The 21,833-nt window shown below is 45.7% G+C and overlaps 1 protein-coding gene across 1 annotated transcript in view; it reads left to right on the top strand.

Moving 5' to 3' along the window:
* LOC112229349 (POU domain, class 2, transcription factor 2) overlaps positions 1-19,423 on the top strand; it is a 50,227-nt gene extending 30,804 nt beyond the window's left edge. The window contains 13 exon segments of the mRNA XM_042310601.1: positions 1,677-1,742; positions 2,447-2,481; positions 3,255-3,311; positions 5,944-6,057; positions 12,790-13,020; positions 13,409-13,517; positions 13,728-13,856; positions 14,126-14,244; positions 14,610-14,900; positions 15,173-15,364; positions 15,836-15,884; positions 16,248-16,395; positions 18,780-19,423. Of these exon segments, the coding sequence (XP_042166535.1) occupies positions 1,677-1,742; positions 2,447-2,481; positions 3,255-3,311; positions 5,944-6,057; positions 12,790-13,020; positions 13,409-13,517; positions 13,728-13,856; positions 14,126-14,244; positions 14,610-14,900; positions 15,173-15,364; positions 15,836-15,884; positions 16,248-16,395; positions 18,780-18,867 (1,628 nt within the window). The 3' untranslated portion in view covers positions 18,868-19,423.
* Positions 19,424-21,833: the final 2,410 nt, after the last annotated feature.

Raw genomic sequence — 21,833 nt, 5'->3', positions numbered from 1 at the left:
AACAAGGCTAAACCTGTGACTCACCATGGTGTTAGTGTTGAGAGTGGAAGAATGTTGACATCCAGAAAAAGCTAGAAGTGGTAGGCCTACAGAGAGTGAACGGGTGGGTGGATGATACTCAAAGTTTCGCTTATATGCATAGAGGCTTATTACTGTAGACAATCTATTTGACCTCCTCTTTAAGTAGGCTTTTTTTTGGGGTCCCGAAAGTGTAATGAAACAGTGCGTTCACTTTAGCCTTGTGAAAACTATTTAGGCTCCTTGTTTGGCCCAATAAATGGCAAGAAATTAATCAACGGGCTTGAGGATATCTGCAGGTATGCAAAATGAGTCGCGCAAATACACAACTATGACTTGATGTTCGGAAGGACATTACCATACCAAAGCTTCCGATAAATACTTGTATTTTCTCATGAATGTCGATAACCCAGGTAACTCTTCAATTGTATAATTGTTGTTCAAGTTTTTATGCTTTCGTAACAGCTAGGTTAAACGTTTGTCTACTCAAATGTTGATATTTAGATTAGAGGTAAAAACATCGAATGGAAAATCTTAGAGTTGTTTTCCATGACACTAACTAGGTTCATTTCAGGTTCATAAGGTCTAAAATAAATGATTATTTGAAACATAATTGCTGCAGCTGTTATAACATAGGTAGGCCTATTCTGCAATTAAAACAAGTGTAGATAGACTATTACTAAATCTTAGAAGACATGCATGCAAAAAGCATAGCCTATTAGCTTGTTAAATGGCATGCGTTCCATCATACATAATTATTCAAATATTCATGAAAAAGTGTTGTGTCATTCATTGTAGGTCAAACTAAACCTTTGTTTTTTCATCTATTCAAGACAAATGGTGAAGTATAGTTTTGATTAAAACAAATTAAAATGTATTTTAAGGTGTAAGGCTAATTTTGGAGCGTACTACATTTCTGTTAAAAGCTTTTATGTATGTTCTACAAAAAATGACTTGTTGTAATCATTTGACATACAATTAAAGGATTGAGGTTTTTGACAGACATTCCCACATATGTAGACCTATTCTATATGAAATGAGTTCAAGTTTTCCTATTTCCAATTATGTGAAACAAGTATTATTATCATTTGTATTGTGCCTTTATTATGTGTCATGTATTTGGAAATCTTGAACACCACTTTCACATTTATGTTTGACATGAAATCGTTTATTTGTCCGATTCTGTAAAAACATATGACTGTTATTCATGCTGCAATTTACCTTCCAGAAAATCACATTCCGTTACCAACGCTGATTTTTATTACAAACAGATTAGTTGGATTTATGGTGGGGAGATTTGAATAGACTTGTCTGTGCCACCTAGCCTCGTGCCAGGTCTACTAACCATTTCATTTGTGTTCATTAATCCAGTCGGATGGAAATGTTGTTTTTGGCCTCTCTCTCTCTCTCGTCTTGGGTGCATAGCATGCGTTACTGCGTAAGACTGAACATGGCCCTGTGACACTCTTGACTCGGGAAGCCACTGTGTGAGCCAAGGAGAAGAGGAGATGGATGGAGGGAGGGAAGGGGGAAAAAAGGACGAGGGAGATTTTCTCCCAGTGACTCTCTCATCTTCATCCCTCCATATACGCTGGGCTGGGGATGTTCGTCTGTTGGAAACATGTTATATTTGACCTGCCTCCCTCTCTCCCCTGCAGATATCAGGATGTCAAAACCAGCAGAGGATGAGAAGCCTGGGACAGACTTTCCAGGGGAGAGCACAGGTAACCATTTTGAGACTGCATTATGTGTTGCTTTAATATTATTTATCATCATTTTATATGAATGTTTGAATCGAAGTATGTTGTTTGTACCTACATCTGTCTGTGTTCTCGTATTGATTGGTAAGAGTGGGCTAATCTGATGTATTGTTTTTGGATGTGTTTATATTTAAGTAATTTAGAGGATGCTCTTATCCAGAGCGACTTAGAGCAGTAATAAAGGTTAAGTGCCTTGCTCAATGGCACATCAACAGATTTTTCACCTAGTCAGCTTGGGGATTCGAACCAGCAACCTTTCGGTTACTGGCCTAATGCTCTTAACTGCTATAGGGTACCTGCCGCCCTATGACAGAAAACACCCACAATAACAGAAATCTTCTACTTTGATCACGTTTCTCACATTTTCCGAACAGAAAATGAGAATGTTTTAGTCAGCCTGTTTGTATGACTTATGCACATGACACTATAGCTCCATATAGGTCACTGCTCAGAGTCATATCGTGGCACACCTATGTTTCTAAGTAGATTTAGCTGACAGCTAGGATGCGGAATGCTAGTAATTGACATTTGAAGTAACCTATTTCAAACTACAGCCTGAGGCATTTGCAGTAGATCATTGCGGGGTTATTAGAATTCAATCTTGCACTTTTCATTTTCTCTTCTCTCTCTTTTCTCACCCCATGTCTTTCTCTTTTTAATCTCACCAGACTCAGAGAGGAACAGTCCCGATGCAAATGATCAGGTTTGTCATCTCAATTTAATTTCATTGAACGTAAAATTATGTTTGTTGTTGTTTATTTACTGTGATTTGTTTTTGATGTATTCGTGTTGTTTGCTCTAAGGTTGTAATGTGATTATTTGAATAAGTGTATGTTATTTATTTTACCAGGCAAGTCAGTTAAGAACAAATTTTTATTTTCAATGACGACCTAGAAACAGTGGGTTAACTGCCTGTTCAGGGGCAGAACCACAGATTTGTACCTTGTCAGCTCGGGGGTTTGAACTTGCAACCTTCCGGTTGCTACTCTAACCACTAGGCTACCCTGCCGCCCCAGTAGAACCTAAAAGACCCGAAGGTCAGAGTTCAGGCAACCGGTCATCCAAAGGGCAATATTAAACCTGTGACATGTAGGCCTATTACATGCAAAAAAAAACTTCTGTAGTCTACAGAGAAACATAAATGCTGGTTAGATTTGCTAAAAACATATCCGATATTTACAGTATCTGACAAAATGATTTTCTATTAAAGGTTTGTGAATTTGAAAGTGTTTACTGATATTCCAGTGTTCAGGACCACCTCAATTCCCCAAGTTGTCCTATCTCTAAGGTCCTAGAATGGTACTTTTTTTTTGGATAGGTTTGAAAAATGAAAATGATTAGGAGACACGTGGATTAAACTGATGAGTTCTATCAACCTGGAATGGTAACTGTGTTAATGACTTTGCACATGAGTAGATTTAAAGGTCTGTGTCCGTTGTCTGTTTAAAGAGTTAGTTGCCGTTCGTCTCCTCGCAGGTTCAGCCAATGAAAACGAGTCCCTTCAGTCTTTCTCCTTCCTTGAGCAACACCAAGGTGAGTGAATTAGTGCACTCACGTGCGAGAGAGAGAGAGCGAGAGCGAGAGAGAGAGAGAGAGAGAGAGAGAGAGAGACCGTGTGTGCTTGTGTGTGTGAGTGGCTTATCTATTTAGACCCCACAGACATACCTTCAGGTACTGCATAGACCTTGGCCAATATGCAAATGAGGATGTTTGGGATGTTCTGACACGCCCATCAACTCCTGAGAACTAGAGCGTAAGAACGAGCACAATTCACTTTATAAAGACATGCTGCAGAAGAGAGATGATAGACATGAATATATATATCGAAATGAAGGGAGATGGAGGAAAAAGAGAGTTATGGGCAGATGGATGGATAGGAGCTTCCTCAGGTCAGAAATCATCAGACAACTTGGAATATTTTTAAATGATTTACACAAACAGAGATCAACATGTCATGCATGGTAATATATTTCTTACTATATGTTGTGGGACCCCATTAGGTCCTAAAATGGAGATCCAATTCATATATCTAGATTTAAACGGGTTAAGATTCGTTTACTGACAAGAGCAGGAGACTTGAAAAAAAAATCGGTTGACTAATCTGATTTATTGCAGGTTACATTTTTGACTTTAACTTCTTTATTCAAAAGTACTCTTGATGTAGTTGTTTAGTATTGCATAACTGGTGATACAGTATGCATAGAGAATCAGTCATGTACAGTTGAAGTTGGAAGTTTACATACACCTCAGCCAAATAAAAAACATTTAAACTCAGTTTTTCACAATTCCTGACGTTTAATCGTAGTAAAAAATCCCTGTCTTAGGTCAGTTAGGATCACCACTTTATTTTAAGAATGTGAAATGTCAGAATAATAGTAGAGAGAATGATTTATTTCAGCTTTTATTTATTTTGTCACATTCCCAGTGGGTCAGAAGTTTACATACACTCAATTAGTATTTGGTAGCATTGCCTTTAAATTGTTTAACTTGGGTCAAGTGTTTCGGGTAGCCTTCCATAAGCTTCCCACAATAAGTTTGGTGAATGTTGTCCCATTCCTCATAACAGAGCTGGTGTAACTGAGTCAGGTTTGTAGGCCTCCTTGCTCGCAAACACTTTTTCAGTTCTGCCCACATATTTTCTGTAGGATTGAGGTCAGGGCTTTGTGATGGCCACTCCAATACCTTGACTTTGTTGTCCTTAGGCCATTGTGCCACAACTTTGGAAGTATGCTTGCGGTCATCGTCCATTTGGAAGACCCATTTGCGACCAAGCTTTAACTTGAGATGTTGCTTCAATATATCCACATCATTTTCCCGCCTCATGATGCCCTCTATTTTGTGAAGTGCACCAGTCCCTCCTGCAGCAAAGCACCCCCACATCATGATGCTGCCACCCCCGTGCTTCACGTCTGGGATGGTGTTCTTCGGCTTGCAAGCCGCCCCCTTTTTCCTCCAAACATAACGATGGTCATTATGGCCAAACAGTTCTATTTTTGTTTCATCAGACCAGAGAACATTTCTCCAAAAAGTATGATCTTTGTCCCATGTGCAGTTGCAAACCGTAGTCTGGCTTTTTTTTAATGGCGGTTTTGGAGCAGTGGCTTCTTCCTTGCTGAGCGGCCTTTCAAGTTATGGCGATTTAGGACTCGTTTTACTGTTGATATAGATACTTTTGTACCTGTTTCCTCCAGCATCTTCATAAGGTCCTTTGCTGTTGTTCTGGGATTGATTTGCACTTTTCGCACCAAAGCACGTTCATCTCTGGGAGACAGAATGCGTCTCCTTCCTGAGTGGTATGACGGCTACGTGGTCCCATGGTGTCTATACTTGCGTACTATTGTTTGTACAGATGAACATGGAAACCCTCAGGCGTTTGGAAATTGCTCCCAAGGATGAACCAGACTTGTGTAGGTCTACAATTGTTTTCTGAGGACTTGGCTGATTTCTTTTGATTTTCCCATGATGTCAAGCAAAGAGGCACTGAGTTTGAAGGTAGGCCTGGAAATACATCCACAGGTACACCTCCAATTGACTCAAATGATCAGAAGCTTCTAAAGCCATGACATAATTTTCTGGAATTTTCCGAGCTGTTTAAAGGCACAGTCAACTTAGTGTACTGTATGTAAACTTCTGACCCACTCGAATTGTGATACAGTGAATTATAGGAAAATAATCTGTCTGTAAACAATTGTTGGAAAAATTACTTGTGTCATGCACAAGGTAGATGCCTAACCGATTGCCAAAACTATAGTTTTGTCTTGTTAATAAGACATTTTTGACTCCAACCTAAGTGTATGTAAACTTCCGACTTCAACTGTATGTAATTCAGTAAACAATTGTGGAAGTTGCTAATTGTCTTTGTCAAAATTTTTCTTGAATGTTGGTTGTATGATTCATACAGAATATAGATGATCCTCTGATATTAATCCATGTTTTATCTCATGAAACCACCCAAATCCTTAGTTTTAGGCAAAAAAATATAATTTTGCTCTAATCAGGTCATTTGCACCATATTTCTGTCCATTTAAGGGACCCATTTTGGCAACTAGACTGAGGCCTGTGTACCAGATGCCAAAAAAACATATATCGTCACAATTATTATTTTTGCATGTTTAGAGTTAGAGTTTTCACCCTATTCAATGTTTTGATATAATTCCCCCTGCAGAGTAAAAGTGAGGCTGGCCCTGAGATGACCTCCACCCATGTGCCGCCTCCCTCCCAGCAGCAGACACCTCACCCTCACACACAACTCATGTTGGCAGGGAGTCAGCTGGCAGGGGTAAGCACTGGCACAGACACACTACCTGAATGTACACACTTAGACATTTTTTTCCAAAAGGGATTTTCGGCTATCCCCATAGGAGAAGCCTTTTTGGTTCCAGGCAGAATACTTTTGGGTTCCATGTAGAACCCACAGTAGAACGTAGAGGTCGACCGATTTTGATTTTTCAACGCCGATACCGATTATTGGAGGACCCAAAAAAAAGCCGATGCCGATTATTGGAGGACCCCAAAAAAGCCGCTACCGATTATTGGGGGACCTAGAACCCCGATACCGATTATTGGAGGACCCCCCCCCCCCAAAAAAAAAAAAAAGCCGATACCGATTAGTCTGACAATTTTTTCATTTTATTTGTAATAGTGACAATTACAATAATACTGAATGAACACTTATTTTAACTTAATATAATACATCGATAAAATCAATTTAGCCTCATATAAATAATGAAACATGTTCAATTTGGTTTAAATAATGTAAAAACAAAGTGTTGGAGAAGAAAGTAAAAGTGCAATATGTGTCACGCCCTGGTCAAAGTATTTTGTGTTTATCTTTATGTATTTGGTCAGGCCAGGGTGTGGCATGGGGTTTTTGTAATTGTGGTGTGTTTGTCTTGGGGTTTTGGTGGTGGTATTGGGATTCTAGCTTAGTGGGTTGTCTAGCAAGGTCTATGGCTGTCTGGAGTGGTTCTCAATCAGAGGCAGGTGCTTATCGTTGTCTCTGATTGGGAACCATATTTAGGCAGCCATATTCTTTGAGTTTGTCGTGGGTGATTGTCCTTAGTGTCTTACTTGTACTCTCTGTTAGTTTGCACTAGATAGGCTGTTTTCGGTTTTCATTTACGTTTATTGTTTTGTAGTGTTTAGTGTTTAGTCGTATTTACGTTTTGTTTAATAAATATGGATCGCAATCGACACGCTGCAGTTTGGTCCGACTCTCCTTCATCACCACTAGAAAACCGTTACAGAATCACCCACCACCAACGGACCAAGCGGCGTGTCAACAGGCAGGAGCAGCCGAAAGAGGAGAGGCAACAAAGGCAGCAACAGCGGCGCAATGAGGATTGGACATGGGACGATATATTGGATGGCAAGGGTTGCTACACATGGGAGGAGATCCTGGCGGGAAGGGATCGCCTTCCATGGGAACAGGTGGAGGCACTTAGGAGAGCAGAGGCAGCCGGAGAGAGGAGCCGGCGATACGAGGGAACACGGTTGGCAAGAAAGCCCGGGAGTCAGCCCCAAAAATTCTTGGGGGGCTTACAGGGAGTATAGCTATGCCAGGTAGGAGACCTGCGCAAACTCCCTGTGCTTACCGGGGGCTGGAGAGACCGGGCAGGCACCGTGTTATGCTGTGGAGCGCACGGTGTCTCCAGTGCGGGTGCACAGCCCGGTTCGATATATTCCAGCTCCTCGTATCGGCCGGGCTAGAGTGGGCATCGAGCCAGGTAAGGTTGGGCAGGCTCGGTGCTCAAGAGCTCCAGTGCGCCTGCACGGTCCGGTCTATCCAGTACCACCTCCACACCCCAGCCCTCCGGTAGCAGCTCCCCGCACCAGGCTTCCTGTGCGTGTCCTCGATCCAGTACCACCAGTTCCAGCACCACGCACCAGGCCTTCAGTGTGCCTCGCCTGTTCAGCGCAGCCAGAGCCATCCTCCTCTACAGCGCTGCCGGAGCCTCCCGCCTGTTTAGCGCAGCCAGAGCCTTTCTCCTCTCCTGCGCTGCCGGAGTCTCCCGCCTATCTAGCGCTGTTAGAGCCTTCCTCATCTCCAGCGCTGCCGGAGTCTCCCGCCTGTTTAGCGCAGCCAGAGCCTTCCTCCTCTACAGCGCTGCCGGAGCCTCCCGCCTGTTTAGCGCAGCCAGAGCTGCCAGTCTGCAAGGAGCAGCCAGAGCTGTCAGTCTGCATGGAGCAGCCAGAGCTGCCAGTCTGCATGAAGCAGCCAGTCTGCATGGAGCAGCCAGAGCTGTCAGTCCGCATGGAGCAGTCAGAGCTGTCAGTCTACATGAAGCAGCCCGAGCTGCCAGTCTGCATGAAGCAGCCAGTCTACATGGAGCAGCCAGAGCTGCCAGTCTGCATGAAGCAGCCAGAGCTGTCAGTCTGCATGGAACAGTCAGAGCTGTCAGTCTGCATGGAGCAGCCAGAGCTGTCAGTCTACATGAAGCAGCCCGAGCTGCCAGTCTGCATGAAGCAGTCAGTCTACATGGAGCAGCCAGAGCTGTCAGTCCGCATGGAGCAGCCAGAGCTGTCAGTCTACATGAAGCAGCCCGAGCTGCCAGTCTGCATGAAGCAGCCAGAGCTGTCAGTCTGCATGAAGCAGCCAGAGCTGTCAGTCTGCATAGAGCAGCCAGTCTGCATGGAGCTGCCAGTCTGCATGGAGCTGCCAGTCTGCAAGGAGCTGCCAGTCTGCAAGGAGCTGCCAGTCTGCAAGGAGCTGCCAGTCTGCACGGAGCTGTCAGTCTGCACGGAGCTGCCAGTCTGCAAGGAGCTGCCAGTCAGCACGGAGCCGCCAGAGCGGTCAGTCTGTAAGAAGCCGCCAGAGCTGTCAGCCTATATGGAGCAGCTAGTGCCGCCAGTCTGCCCAGCGCCGCCAGTGCCCCCAGTCTGCCCAGCGTCGCCAGTCTGCCCAGCGTCGCCAGTCTGCCCAGCGCCGTCAGTCTGCCCAGCATCGCCAGTCGGCCCAGCACCGCCAGTCTGCCCAGCGCCGCCAGTCTGCCCAGCGTCGTCAGTCTGCCCAGCGTCGTCAGTCTGCCCAGCGTCGTCAGTCTGCCCAGCGTCGTCAGTCTGCCCAGCGCCGCCAGTCTGCCCAGCATCGCCAGTCTGCCCAGCATCGCCAGTCTGCCCAGCACCGCCAGTCTGCCCAGCGTCGTCAGTCTGCCCAGCGTCGTCAGTCTGCCCAGCGTCGTCAGTCTGCCCAGCGTCGTCAGTCTGCCCAGCGTCGTCAGTCTGCCCAGCACCGCCAGTCTGCCCAGGGTCGCCAGTCTGCCCAGCGTCGCCAGTCTGCCCAGCGTCGCCAGTCTGCCCAGCGTCGCCAGTCTGCCCAGCGCCGCCAGTCTGCCCAGCGCCGCCAGTCTGCCCAGCGCCGCCAGTCTGCCCAGCGCCGCCAGATCTGCCAGTCAGCCAGACTCTTCCAGATCTGCCAGTCAGCCAGACTCTTCCAGATCTGCCAGTCAGCCAGACTCTTCCAGATCTGCCAGTCAGCCAGACTCTTCCAGATCTGCCAGTCAACCAGACTCTTCCAGATCTGCCAGTCAACCAGACTCTTCCAGATCTGCCAGTCAACCAGACTCTTCCAGATCTGCCAGTCAACCTGACTCTTCCAGATCTGCCAGTCAACCAGACTCTTCCAGATCTGCCAGTCAACCAGACTCTTCCAGATCTGTCAGTCAGCCAGGATCTGCCAGTCAGCCAGGATCTGCTGAAACCACCAGCCAGCCAGGAGCTGGTAGATCTATCTACCTGCCTGAGCTTCCTCTCACTCCTGAGCTTCCTCTCACTCCTGAGCTTCCTCTCACTCCTGAGCTTCCTCTCACTCCTGAGCTTCCTCTCACTCCTGAGCTTCCTCTCACTCCTGAGCTTTCTCTCACTCCCGAGCTTCCCCTCAGTCCCGAGCTGCCTCGGTCCCGAGCTGTCCTTCAGTCCCGATCTGCTCCTCAGTCCAGTGGGGTTCTGGGTGGGGACTACTAGGCCATGGTCGGCGGCGAGGGTGGACTATCCAGGGACGAAGGGAGAGGGGACTAAGACATTAAAGGAGTGGGGTCCACGTCCCCGCGCCGGAGCCGCCACCATGGACAGACGCCCACCCGGACCCTCCCTATTGTTTTGAGGTGCGTTCGGGAGTCCGCACCTTAGGGGGGTTCTGTCACGCCCTGGTCAAAGTATTTTGTGTTTATCTTTATGTATTTGGTCAGGCCAGGGTGTGGCATGGGGTTTTTGTAATTGTGGTGTGTTTGTCTTGGGGTTTTGGTGGTGGTATTGGGATTCTAGCTTAGTGGGTTGTCTAGCAAGGTCTATGGCTGTCTGGAGTGGTTCTCAATCAGAGGCAGGTGCTTATCGTTGTCTCTGATTGGGAACCATATTTAGGCAGCCATATTCTTTGAGTTTGTCGTGGGTGATTGTCCTTAGTGTCTTACTTGTACTCTCTGTTAGTTTGCACTAGATAGGCTGTTTTCGGTTTTCATTTACGTTTATTGTTTTGTAGTGTTTAGTGTTTAGTCGTATTTACGTTTTGTTTAATAAATATGGATCGCAATCGACACGCTGCAGTTTGGTCCGACTCTCCTTCATCACCACTAGAAAACCGTTACAATATGTGCCATGTAAGAAAGCTAACGTTTAAGTTCCTTGCTCAGAACATGAGAACATATGAAAGCAGGTGGTTACTTTTAACATGAGTCTTCAATATTCCCAGGTAAGAAGTTTTAGGTTGTAGTTATTATAGGAATTATAGGACTATTTCTCTCTATACGATTTGTATTTCATATACCTTTGACTATTGGATGTCATTATAGGCACTTTAGTATTGCCAGTGTAACAGTATAGCTTCCGTACCTCTCCTTGCTCCTACCTGGACTCGAACCAGGAACACATCGACAACAGTCACCCTCGAAGCAGCGTTACCCATCGCTCCACAAAAGCCGTGGCCCTTGCAGAGCAAGGGGAACAACTACTCCAAGTCTCAGAGCGAGTGACGTTTGAAATGCTATTAGCGCGCGCTAACTAGCTAGCCATTTCACTTTGGTTACACCAGCCTCATCTCGGGAGTTGATAGGGCTGAAGTCATAAACAGCGCAATGATTGAAGCATTGCGAAGAGCTGCTGGCATAACGCACTAAAGTGCTGTTTGAATGAATGCTTACGAGCCTGCTGGTGCCTACCATCGCTCAGTCAGTCTGCTCTATCAAATCATAGACTTAATTATAACATAATAACACACAGAAATACGAGCCTTAGGTCATTAATATGGTCGAATCCGGAAACTATCGTCTCACAAAACGTTTATTCTTTCAGTGGAATACGGAACCGTTCCGTATTTTACCTAACGGGTGGCATCCATAAGTCTAAATATTCCTGTTACATTGCACAACCTTCAATGTTATGTCATAATTACGTAAAATTCTGGCAAATTAGTTCGCAACGAGCCAGGCGGCCCAAACTGTTGCAAATACCCTGACTGCGTGCAATGAACGCAAGAGAAGTGACACAATTTCACCTCTTTCAGTGGAATACGGAACCGTTCTGTATTTTACCTAACGGGTGGCATCCATAAGTCTAAATATTCCTGTTACATTGCACAACCTTCAATGTTATGTCATAATTACGTAAAATTCTGGCAAATTAGTTCGCAACGAGCCAGGCGGCCCAAACTGTTGCAAATACCCTGAATGCGTGCAATGAACACAAGAGAAGTGACACAATTTCACCTGGTTAATATTACCTGCTAACCTGGGTTTATTTTAGCTAAATATGCAGGTTTAAAAATATATACTTCTGTGTATTGATTTCAAGAAAGGCATTGATGTTTATGGTTAGGTACGTGCAACAATTGTGCTTTTTCGCAAATGCACTTTTGTTAAATCATCCCCCGTTTGGCGAAGTTGGCTGTCTTTGTTAGGAAGAAATAGTCTTCACACAGTTCGCAATGAGCCAGGCAGCCCAAACTGCTGCATATACCCTGACTCTGTTGCAAGAGAAGTGACACATTTTCCCTAGTTAAAAGAATTTCATGTTAGCAGGCAATATTAACTAAATATGCAGGACTGTGTATTGATTTTAAGAAAGGCATTGATGTTTATGGTTAGGTACACCAACGGCAGTCCTTTTTCGCGAATGCGCACAACATCGATTATATGCAACGCAGGACACGCTAGATAAACTAGTAATAACATCAACCATGTGTAGTTAACTAGTGATTATGATTGATTGATTGTTTTTATAAGATAAGTTTAATGCTAGCTAGCAACTTACCTTGGCTTCTTAATGCATTCGCGTAACAGGCAGTCTCCTCGTGGAGTGCAATGAGAGGCAGGTGGTTAGAGCGTTGGACTAGTTAACTGTAAGGTTGCAAGATTAAATCCCCGAGCTGACAAGCTAAAAACCTGTCGTTCTGCCCCTGAACGAGGCAGTTAACCCACCGTTCCTAGGCCGTCATTGAAAATAAGAATGTGTTCTTAACTGACTTGCCTAGTTAAATAAAGGTGTAAAAAATTTAAAATAATAGTACCATTTTTTTTAAATCTGCCAAATCGGTGTCCAAAATTACCGATTTCCGATTGTTATGAAAACTTGAAAATCGGCCCTAATTAATCTGCCATTCCGATTAATCGGTCGACCTCTAGTAGAAAGGCTTTTACATGGAACACAAAAGGGTTCTACATGGAACCAAAAAGGGTTCTTCAAAGGGTTCTTCTATGGGGACAGGCAAAGAACCATTTAAGGTTCTAGATAGCACCTTTTTTTTCTAAGAGTGTAGTGTGTAGGCGGTTAGGGTAGGCTTCTTCTGCTTCGCTCTTGCTTGCGTCTTACCAAGGTTGGGGCGAATTCCATTTCAACTCAATTCTGTCGATTCAGATTTTCCTCATTCCTGAATTGACTGAATTAAAATGGAATTGATCCCACCTCTGCCTCTTCCTGCCTGCGCTGAATGACACTATTCTCTACCTCTTTTGCCTTTTCCCCCTCCTCTCTTTGGGCAAACCCTACCCTTTCCTCCCCCTCCCTTCCCCCTGTTCCTCAGCTGGCTGCCCTCTTGCCTGCGCAGCAGCAGCTGTTGCTTCAGCAGGCCCAGGCTCAACTCCTGGCCGCTGCCGTGCAGCAGTCCAACGCGGCTCACGCTGCTCATGCCGCCCACGCAGCAGCCCAAGCCAATCAGCAGCAGCAGCAGCAACAACAGCAGCAGCAGCTGACCAAACAAGAGCATGCCCAGCCTCAGCTCACGCTCTCTCAGCCTATCCAGCTCACCGCCCAGGTAGGAGCGGCCAGTCACGGATCAGATATGACCAGCTTTAAGCCAATTTAACTCACTAACCAACACTTGTCTATGTCAGAAGTGTTTCTCCATATACTCTTGGGTGATGTTACTTTAAAGGCTGGGGCTTTGCTCATTTCTTTGCATTATATTTCCTCCAAGGGTGTGTGTGTTGCACTTTTCAGAAATCATACAAGACTTGTTGACCTTCCCTCCCTCTCCTTCCCTCCTTCCCTCCTTCCCTCCTTCCCTCCCTCCCTCCCTCCCTCCCTCCCTCCCTCCCTCCCTCCCTCCCTCCCTCCCTCCCTCCCTCCCTCCCTCCCTCCCTCCCTCCCTCCCTCCCTCCCCCCCTTCTCTCCCCTTCTCTCCCTCTCCCTCCCTCCTGTAGGATATCCAGCAGCTGTTGCAGCTGCAGCAGTTAGTCCTGATGCCCGGCCATCACCTGCAGTCTCCTCAGTTCCTCCTGCCTCAGGCCCAGGGACAACAGGGGCAGCAGGGTAAGTGGGACCTACTAAGTAAGTGGGAACCACCATCATCAACACTGTGACTTACTCTTCGCACAAAACAATGTATAGCTTGGCATTATGATCTAACTGCTTAGTTCTAAAACAAGTTAGAATAAAGTGTTAGAATACAGTTAAAATACAATAGTGTTCATATAATTACAATACCAATAGTGTTAACTCCTTGTCCGTTGTGTTCCTCAGGTTTGCTCTCGACACCAAATTTAATTTCGCTACCTCAGCATCAGCAAAGCCAGGGGAGTCTTCTAACTACTCCACCCAGGCTGGGACTGCAAGCACAGGTATAGTATTATTGAAAACCACCTCGAATGTGTGTGTGTGTTGAGACTACACTTTATAACATACTTGTACTACATACTTGTAAGTAAATAAATTAAGTCAAGAAAATTCATCTTCACAACCTCGCCATAGATCTTTCATCAGCCGTCAATAGCTAATATCGGTGTGCCAGCCACCCTTTGCCATTCGACAGCAATGATATAGGTTTATGTCTCATGCACTGTAGCGTCGTCACGGTGACGGCCTCACGTCATTACAGAGGGACAAGAGCGGGGACGGCGGCGTGACCTCCGGGGCCTCAGCCGCCCCCATGACCTCGGTGACCTCTGGCCCGCACGGCGAGGAGCCAAGTGACCTGGAGGAGCTGGAGCAGTTCGCCCGCACCTTCAAACAGAGACGCATCAAACTGGGCTTCACACAGGTACGTGTGTGTGTGTGTGTGTGTGTGTGTGTGTGTGTGTGTGTGTGTGTGTGTGTGTGTGTGTGTGTGTGTGTGTGTGTGTGTGTGTGTGTGTGTGTGTGTGTGTGTGTGTGTGTGTGTGTGTGTGTGTGTGTGTGTGTGTGTGTGTGTGTGTGTGTGTGTGTGTGTGTGTGTGTGTGTGTGTGTGTGTGTGTGCGTGCAATGAAATGTGAAATGTGATAGAGGTCAAGAGGAGCGTGAGCGATTTGATCAAGCTAGGCTTCACATGGTGTCGGAGTGTGTGTGTTTGCAGTGACGGGGGTCAGGAGGCGCTGGACGCCTGAATGAAGATGAATGTTTAACACAAATTATCTCCCCATCCCCAGGGTGACGTTGGCATGGCAATGGGGAAACTGTATGGGAATGACTTCAGCCAGACCACCATCTCTCGCTTCGAGGCCCTCAACCTGAGCTTTAAGAACATGTGCAAGCTCAAGCCTCTGCTTGAGAAGTGGCTAAACGATGCAGAGACCATGGCGATAGACAACATGCTTCCCAGCCCCAGCTCTCTCTCCTCCCCCATGATGGGGTTTGAGGGCATGACGGGGCGCCGCAGGAAGAAACGCACCAGCATTGAGACCAACGTCCGCGTGGCCTTAGAGCGCAACTTCATCTCGGTGAGAAAGAGAGAGGTCCCACACCAGACCCCTGGGGAACCCACTCAAATCACATAGTACTCTCTACACTGCACTCGCAGTAGAGTACATAAACCAACGATTCTGTCCACAACAGTTTAATGAAGTTTATTTCCCTTTTTTTTATCAACATTTCATTATCTAAATACCACTATTGAAAGTAACATTGACAACATGTCTGATTTATGTGATATATAATGTTTGTGGCCTATGACAACATGTTTGATCATGATTTCTGACCGTGTTCCCTTCAGAACCAGAAGCCTAACTCAGAGGAGATCCTCCTGATGGGAAAGCAGCTCAACATGGAGAAGGAGGTGATCCGGGTCTGGTTCTGCAACCGGCGCCAGAAAGAGAAACGCATCAACCCCTGCAGTGCCACCCCTCCCCTGCCCAGCCAGTCCTCCCTTGTGACGCACAAACCCCCCTGCTACAACCCACACATGGTATGACCCCGCACTCACCTCACCCCCTCTCACCCTACCCACCAACCCTCACCAGGCCTGTCATTGGCAGGCCTTTGGTCCTTTGCCTCCCTGTTCCTTAGTTTGGAAACAAACTCTGTCTAAATACAAGTCTGTCATCGTGAGAGGAATAGATCTTTGACTCTCTGCATTTATGGACATGCCTCCCTCCCTCTGCACGACCCCATGTATGACCCTGTGGCCTGACCCATCCAGCACTGCTCCACTCTCATCGCCGTGCAAACACAGTGTCGTATGAGGTGTGATACGTTGCACACCCGACCTACACGTCATCACAGTTACGCCACGAGAGTGTGTTTCTTCTGTCTCTCTCCTGCTCACAACCTATCCACCTCTCTCTCTCTCACTTTCTCTTTCTCTCTCTTTCTGCCTTTTTTTCTCTTTCTTTCTCTCTCTATCTTGCTTTCTTTCTTTCTCTCTCTCTCTCTCCAGATGTCTAGTCAGGGGCTGCACCAGGCTGCCACCAGCCTCAGCACAACCGGTGAGGAAATTGATTTTTGGATACATTTGTGTTTTTGTGAAGCTAGGCCACAAGTGCCAGAGGTCTAAATTCCCTTTAGTGGACTAAGACAGAGGCGAGTTCAGATGGTTCTCAAACCCAGTACCAATGGGCATTGGGACAACGTACCGATGTCACAGTAGGCTGTTGAGGGAAGAACAGCTCATAATAATGGAGACCATGTGTTTGATTGTATTTGAGACCGTTCCACTGATTCCGCTCTAGTCATTAACACAAGCCCGTCCTCCCCAATAAATGGTACCACCAACCTCCTGTAATCAATGTAACCAAATGTACTGTATACCATTCATATTACTGATGTTTCTCTCTCTCTCTCTTTCTCAGTGACCAGCCCATCGCCCTCGGCAACCTGCCCTCTGACACCCAGTGGCTCTGCAACTATGAGCTCCGCCCCCTCCTCTGTGACTCCGCCTCCACACAGCACAGCCAGCAACGCCCCTCCCACCCTCAGTGCCCACAGCCTGAACGCTGGGTGAGTCTCTCTCTCTCCTACTACTCTACACTTACTCAATCTAACACTGAACAATCACGCATACTCAAACAAATACACTTTGATAGTAGATGCTGGGTTAGTGTCCCCTGATTATATAACTCAAAATCTGTGATCTCCTCTATCCTCTCTCTACCCTTTGCACAGTCAACGACTACTGCACATGTGCTCAATCTAACACTGACTCCTAACACTGAATCCTCAACACACTTTTCTGTGTTTCACCACTTTGCCAGGTTGTCATTTCAAATTAGAATAATTTCCCAATGGACCTACCTAGTTAGATTCAGGTTGAATAGATTGATTAAATAAACAGCAGAATGCACGCAATGACAAGCTACAGTACCTAGCGGAACTGACATTCTGAGACTTACAAGCATTTCGCTGCATCTGCTATAACATCTGCTATAACATCTGCTATAACATCTGCTATAACATCTGCTATAACATCTGCTATAACATCTGCTATAACATCTGCTATAACATCTGCTAAACTGTGAACGCAAACAATAAACAGGAATTGGTGGCATTTACTGACTTGCTGGGAATTCATGGTATGTGACGACATGTGGTATGTCAAGCTACCCCACCAGTTTTGCAGCAAATCTGCAAGTTCTCACACATATGAAGGAACATGCAATTACAAGACTGTTCAAAAGTGTGGGGTCACTTAGAAATGTCCTTGTTTTTCAAAGAAAACCACATTTGTTTTGTCAATTAAAATAACATCAAATTGATCAGAAATAAAGTGTAGACATTGTTGTTGTTGTAAATGACTATTGTAGCTGGAAACTGATGATTTGTTATGGAATATCTACATAGGCGTACAGAGGCCCATTATCAGTAACCATCACTTCTGTGTTCCAATGGCACGTTGTGTTAGCTAATCCAAGTTTATCATTTTAAAAGACTAATTGATCATTAGAAAACCCTTTTGCAATTATCTTAGCACAGCTGAAAGCTGTTGTTCTGATTAAAGAAGCAATAAACTGGCCTTCTTTAGACTAGTTGAGTATCTGAGCGTCTGCATTTGTGGGTTTGATTTCCGACTCAAAATGGCCAGAAACGAAGACCTTTCTTCTGAAACTTGTCAGTCTATTCTTGTTCTGAGCAATGAAGGCTATTCCATGTGAGAAATTGCCAAGAAACTGAAAATCTCGTACAACGCTGTGTACTACTCCCTTCACAGAACAGCGCAAACTGTCTGAGTTCCTCTGTCCCGTGTCTGTGTTCTTTTGGCCATCATCTTGTCTTTTTATTGGCCAGTCTGAGATATGGCTTTTTCTTTGCAACTCTGCCTAGAAGACCAGCATTCCGGAGTCGCTTCTTCACTGTTGACGTTGAGACGGGTGTTTTGCAGGTACTATTTAATGAAGCTGTCAGTTGAGGACTTGTGAGGCGTCTGTTTCTCAAACTAGACACTGTAATGTACTTGTCCTCTTGCTCAGTTGTGCCCTGGGGCCTCCCACTCCTCTTTCTATCCTGGTTAGTGACAGTTTGCGCTGTCCTGTGAAGGGAGTAGTACACAGTGTTGTACGAGATCTTCAGTTTCTTGGCAATTTCTCACATGGAATAGCCTTCATTTCTCAGAACAACAATAGACTGATGAGTTTCAGAAGAAAGTTTCTGGCCATTTTGAGCCGGTAACAATGCTGATGCCACAGATGTCAACTAGTCTAAAGAAGGCCAGTTTTATTTCTTCTTTAATCAGAATAACAGTTTCCAGCTGTGCTAACATAATTGCAAAAAGGTTTTCTAATGATCAATTAGCCTTTTAAAATGATAAACTTGGATTAGCTAACACAACGTGCCATTGGAACACAGGAGTGATGGTTGCTGATATAGTGCCTCTGTACGCCTATGTAGATATTCCATAAAAAAATCTGCCGTTTCCAGCTATAATATTCATTTACAACATTAACAATGTCTCCACTGTATTTTTGATCAATTTGATGTTATTTTAATGGACAAAAAAAGTGAATTTCTTTGAAAAACAAGGACATTTCTAAGTGACCCTAAACTTTTGAACGGCAGTGTTTGTCTGCAGGCATAGACGTGCTAGTCAACCCAGACTCAGAAACAGGCCAATGCATACAATCATGTTGTGCTTCCATATCAGACATAAATGAGGCCGTTTGATTAATGAGCTTTCACTTAACCCTCTTGGTCCTTTCTCGATTAACCCTCTTGGTCCTTTCTCGATTAACCCTCTTGGTCCTTTCTCGATTAACCCTCTTGGTCCTTTCTCGATTAACCCTCTTGGTCCTTTCTCCATCTCTGCATGTGTGTGTCTGTTTGAATGTGTGTGTGTATTTTAATGTGTGTGTATGTGCACATGGATGAATATGGATCCATACATATTCCAGGAACACAATGATGGGAGTAAGCACAGGGATGAACCAGGCTCTCATCAGCAGCAATCCCCTGGCCACAATGCAAGGTGTGTTAGTCTGACAAAATCAGTGTCTATCCAGATGATGGATTAGTATTCTGATTTGTAATAAGCGCGCGTAACTCTGACTCTCACCTACATCAAGCTCTGATGCCAAGAGGAGAAAATGTTGAGTTAACCGTGCAGATCTCAAGGCAGAAAGGAATATGTGCCTCAGTTTGCTATCATTTCAACATGGGATTTCAAATCAATTGAAATTGCATGTCTTCACACCATCCCGTCCGTATCGCCGCCAAGTAGATAATGTGAGTGTCGTGTGTGTCTGTGCGTATGTGCCAAGTACGAGTTAGCTTTCCTGCAAGCTCTGGCTGAGTAAGCTCTCCCTGCTTTAGTCACACTACTTTCTCTCATCTGTTGCAATATCTCACCATCGTCATCGCCATCCGTCATCTCACCTTCGTCATCGCCATCCTTCATCTCACCATGTAATCAGTTACAGTGTCACCCAAATCGATGCCCATGTATCTCTGGTAGGTGTATTAACTTATATTCTTTCTCCTCTACCTTTCTTTTCCCCTTCCAATCCTTCCACCTGCCTCTCTCACCCCGTCCCGTCCACCTGCCTCTCTCACCCCTTCCACCTGCCACTCTCACCCCGTCCCTTCCACCTGCCTCTCTCACCCCGTCCCGTCCACCTGCCTCTCTCACCCCTTCCACCTGCCACTCTCACCCCGTCCCTTCCACCTGCCTCTCTCACCCCGTCCCTTCCACCTGCCTCTCTCACCCCGTCCCTTCCACCTGCCTCTCTCACCCCGTCCCTTCCACCTGCCTCTCTCACCCCGTCCCTTCCACCTGCCTCTCTCACCCCTTCCACCTGCCTCTCTCACCCCGTCCCTTCCACCTGCCTCTCTCACCCTGTCCCTTCCACCTGCCTCTCTCACCCTGTCCCTTCCACCTGCCTCTCTCACCCCGTCCCCTGTAACTCTATCATGGTTCAGCTCTGGCTGCCAGTGGTGGGCAGCTGCCCATTTCCAGTCTTGAGGCCGGAGGTCAGATGATCCTGGGCGGGGCTGGGGTTCGCCCCTCCCTATTCCTCAACCGCCACACCCTCCTGCCTATGGCGTCCCACCAAGCCTGTGTGGGATTGGTCGGCGGTCCCAGGGGCGACTCTCCGCCCCCCCGCGCCAGCGGCATGGACGTCGACTCCTGCTCCGCCTCTCCCTGCTCCAGCCCTGCCTCCTTCTGCTCGTTCAGCGAAGCCTCACCGCCGCCGCTTGGCGGGGCCATGGCTGAGTGACGACGACACAACCCAAAGGTTCCTGTCGGAAGGTGGAGGAGGAGGAGGAGTTTTAGTGGAGCTTTACAGAAACACCTCGCCTTTCAACCAAAGCCATCTCTCTCTCCCTCCATTTGTCGCCTTCGCTCTCTCTCCCGGAGTCTTTCAAAGCCAAAAAATACACAGATTGAAAGAGGAAGACGAGAGCGAGGAAGAATGGAGAGGAGGAGAGAACAGGAGAACGGTGGAGATTTAAACCAAAAAAAATGATCTATCTATACAGTTGGAGAGGTGGCATTGTGGAACGTTTTGTCGGCAGTGAATGCTAATGTACATTTACTCCTTTCTATGGAAAAGAACAAATGAGCTAAAAACAAACAGCTGAAAAGAGGGCAGGGATGACAACTGAACTAAGACTTTGTGTGAGAGATGGGTGGCAAGGACAGGAAAGACTTTCAACAAGCTTCAGTGGATGGATGGAAAGAAAACCACATTTTAAAAAACCTAGAAGGGAAAAAACACACAAAGATAAACAATGACAAACATGCCAAAATCTCCAAAACCGAAATACCAAAAACTGAAACCAAAAAAAAAGAAAACGGAGAGAAAAGCTTTACTTTAAAAGACTTATGATTCTGATCTGTTCAGGATCAGCACATCACCCACACTCAAAAGCATGTATGAGTTCATCGTAATATTATTATTATTATTTGTATTTTTTAAAGTTTTCAACACTTATTTTTGTATTTTATATGATTTGAGCATTGGGTTATGTCATACCAAATGAGCATGATTTGATATAGATATCTTAGTAGTGTCAGTCCTCCCACATATCTTTGCCTACCTCTAGTGGCTGTACAGTTTCAACTTATTTACAGTACAAAGCCGTGTTGTGGATTTAGCAGTCACCTCGAATTAGTAACTTTACAACTTATTTTGTGGTATATTTTCCTATTCAATTTCCTTTGTTTATTTCACATTTTGCTGATTGAATCCTCATGGTCATGATCATCATAATAATCACCCTCGTCATTAAGGGCTATTAACTTCAACATCTGTTTAATATGATGAGATCTTGTTGCCTCCTTTGTTTCTTAACTTCTTATGTACAATTCTCTAGCACCCTCCCCTTGCGAAGATAAGGGCACTGGGCCTTTTTCTCAAAGGTTTGATGAGATTGGAGAACCCACTGGGAGGGATGTTAGACCGTACCTCCACGCAGAATATTTCCAGATCCTTTGTCTGCCCTTATGGACTTCCCTCTTCAATTCAAACGACAATGGGGTTCAAGTCCGGAGACTGCAAAATGTTGATTTCTGTGGCCAATGAAACTTTTCTTTGTGGATTTGGATTAGTGCTTGGGAGTTATTGTCTTGCTGGAAGATTCACTTGTGGCAAAATAACCCCATAATGTCAAAGATCTACCACCATATTTTACCGTAATGAGGTACATTTCTGCATATTCTTCTGTATTTCAACGCCAAACCCACCACTCGTGTGCATGGCCAAATATGTCTTTTTTTCATGTCATCTGATCATAGCACTGTCTGGAGTTTTATAAACAGCACTGGCACTTGGATTGGAACCGGGTGCTATGGTCAAAGGACATGGAAATAGAGCTCTTTGGCCACACACACTAGTGGTGGGTTTGGTTTTGAAAAACAGAAGAATATGTATAAAAGTACCTCATGCCAATGTTAAAATATGGTGGTGGACCTTTGATATTATGGGGCTATTTTGCTTCCACGGATC

This window comes from Oncorhynchus tshawytscha, linkage group LG31 (assembly GCF_018296145.1).
Source record: "Oncorhynchus tshawytscha isolate Ot180627B linkage group LG31, Otsh_v2.0, whole genome shotgun sequence".
Taxonomy (NCBI): Eukaryota; Metazoa; Chordata; class Actinopteri; order Salmoniformes; family Salmonidae; genus Oncorhynchus; species Oncorhynchus tshawytscha.
Note: the sequence above shows the minus strand (reverse complement) of the source record. Positions and strands in the feature narration are given on the sequence as shown.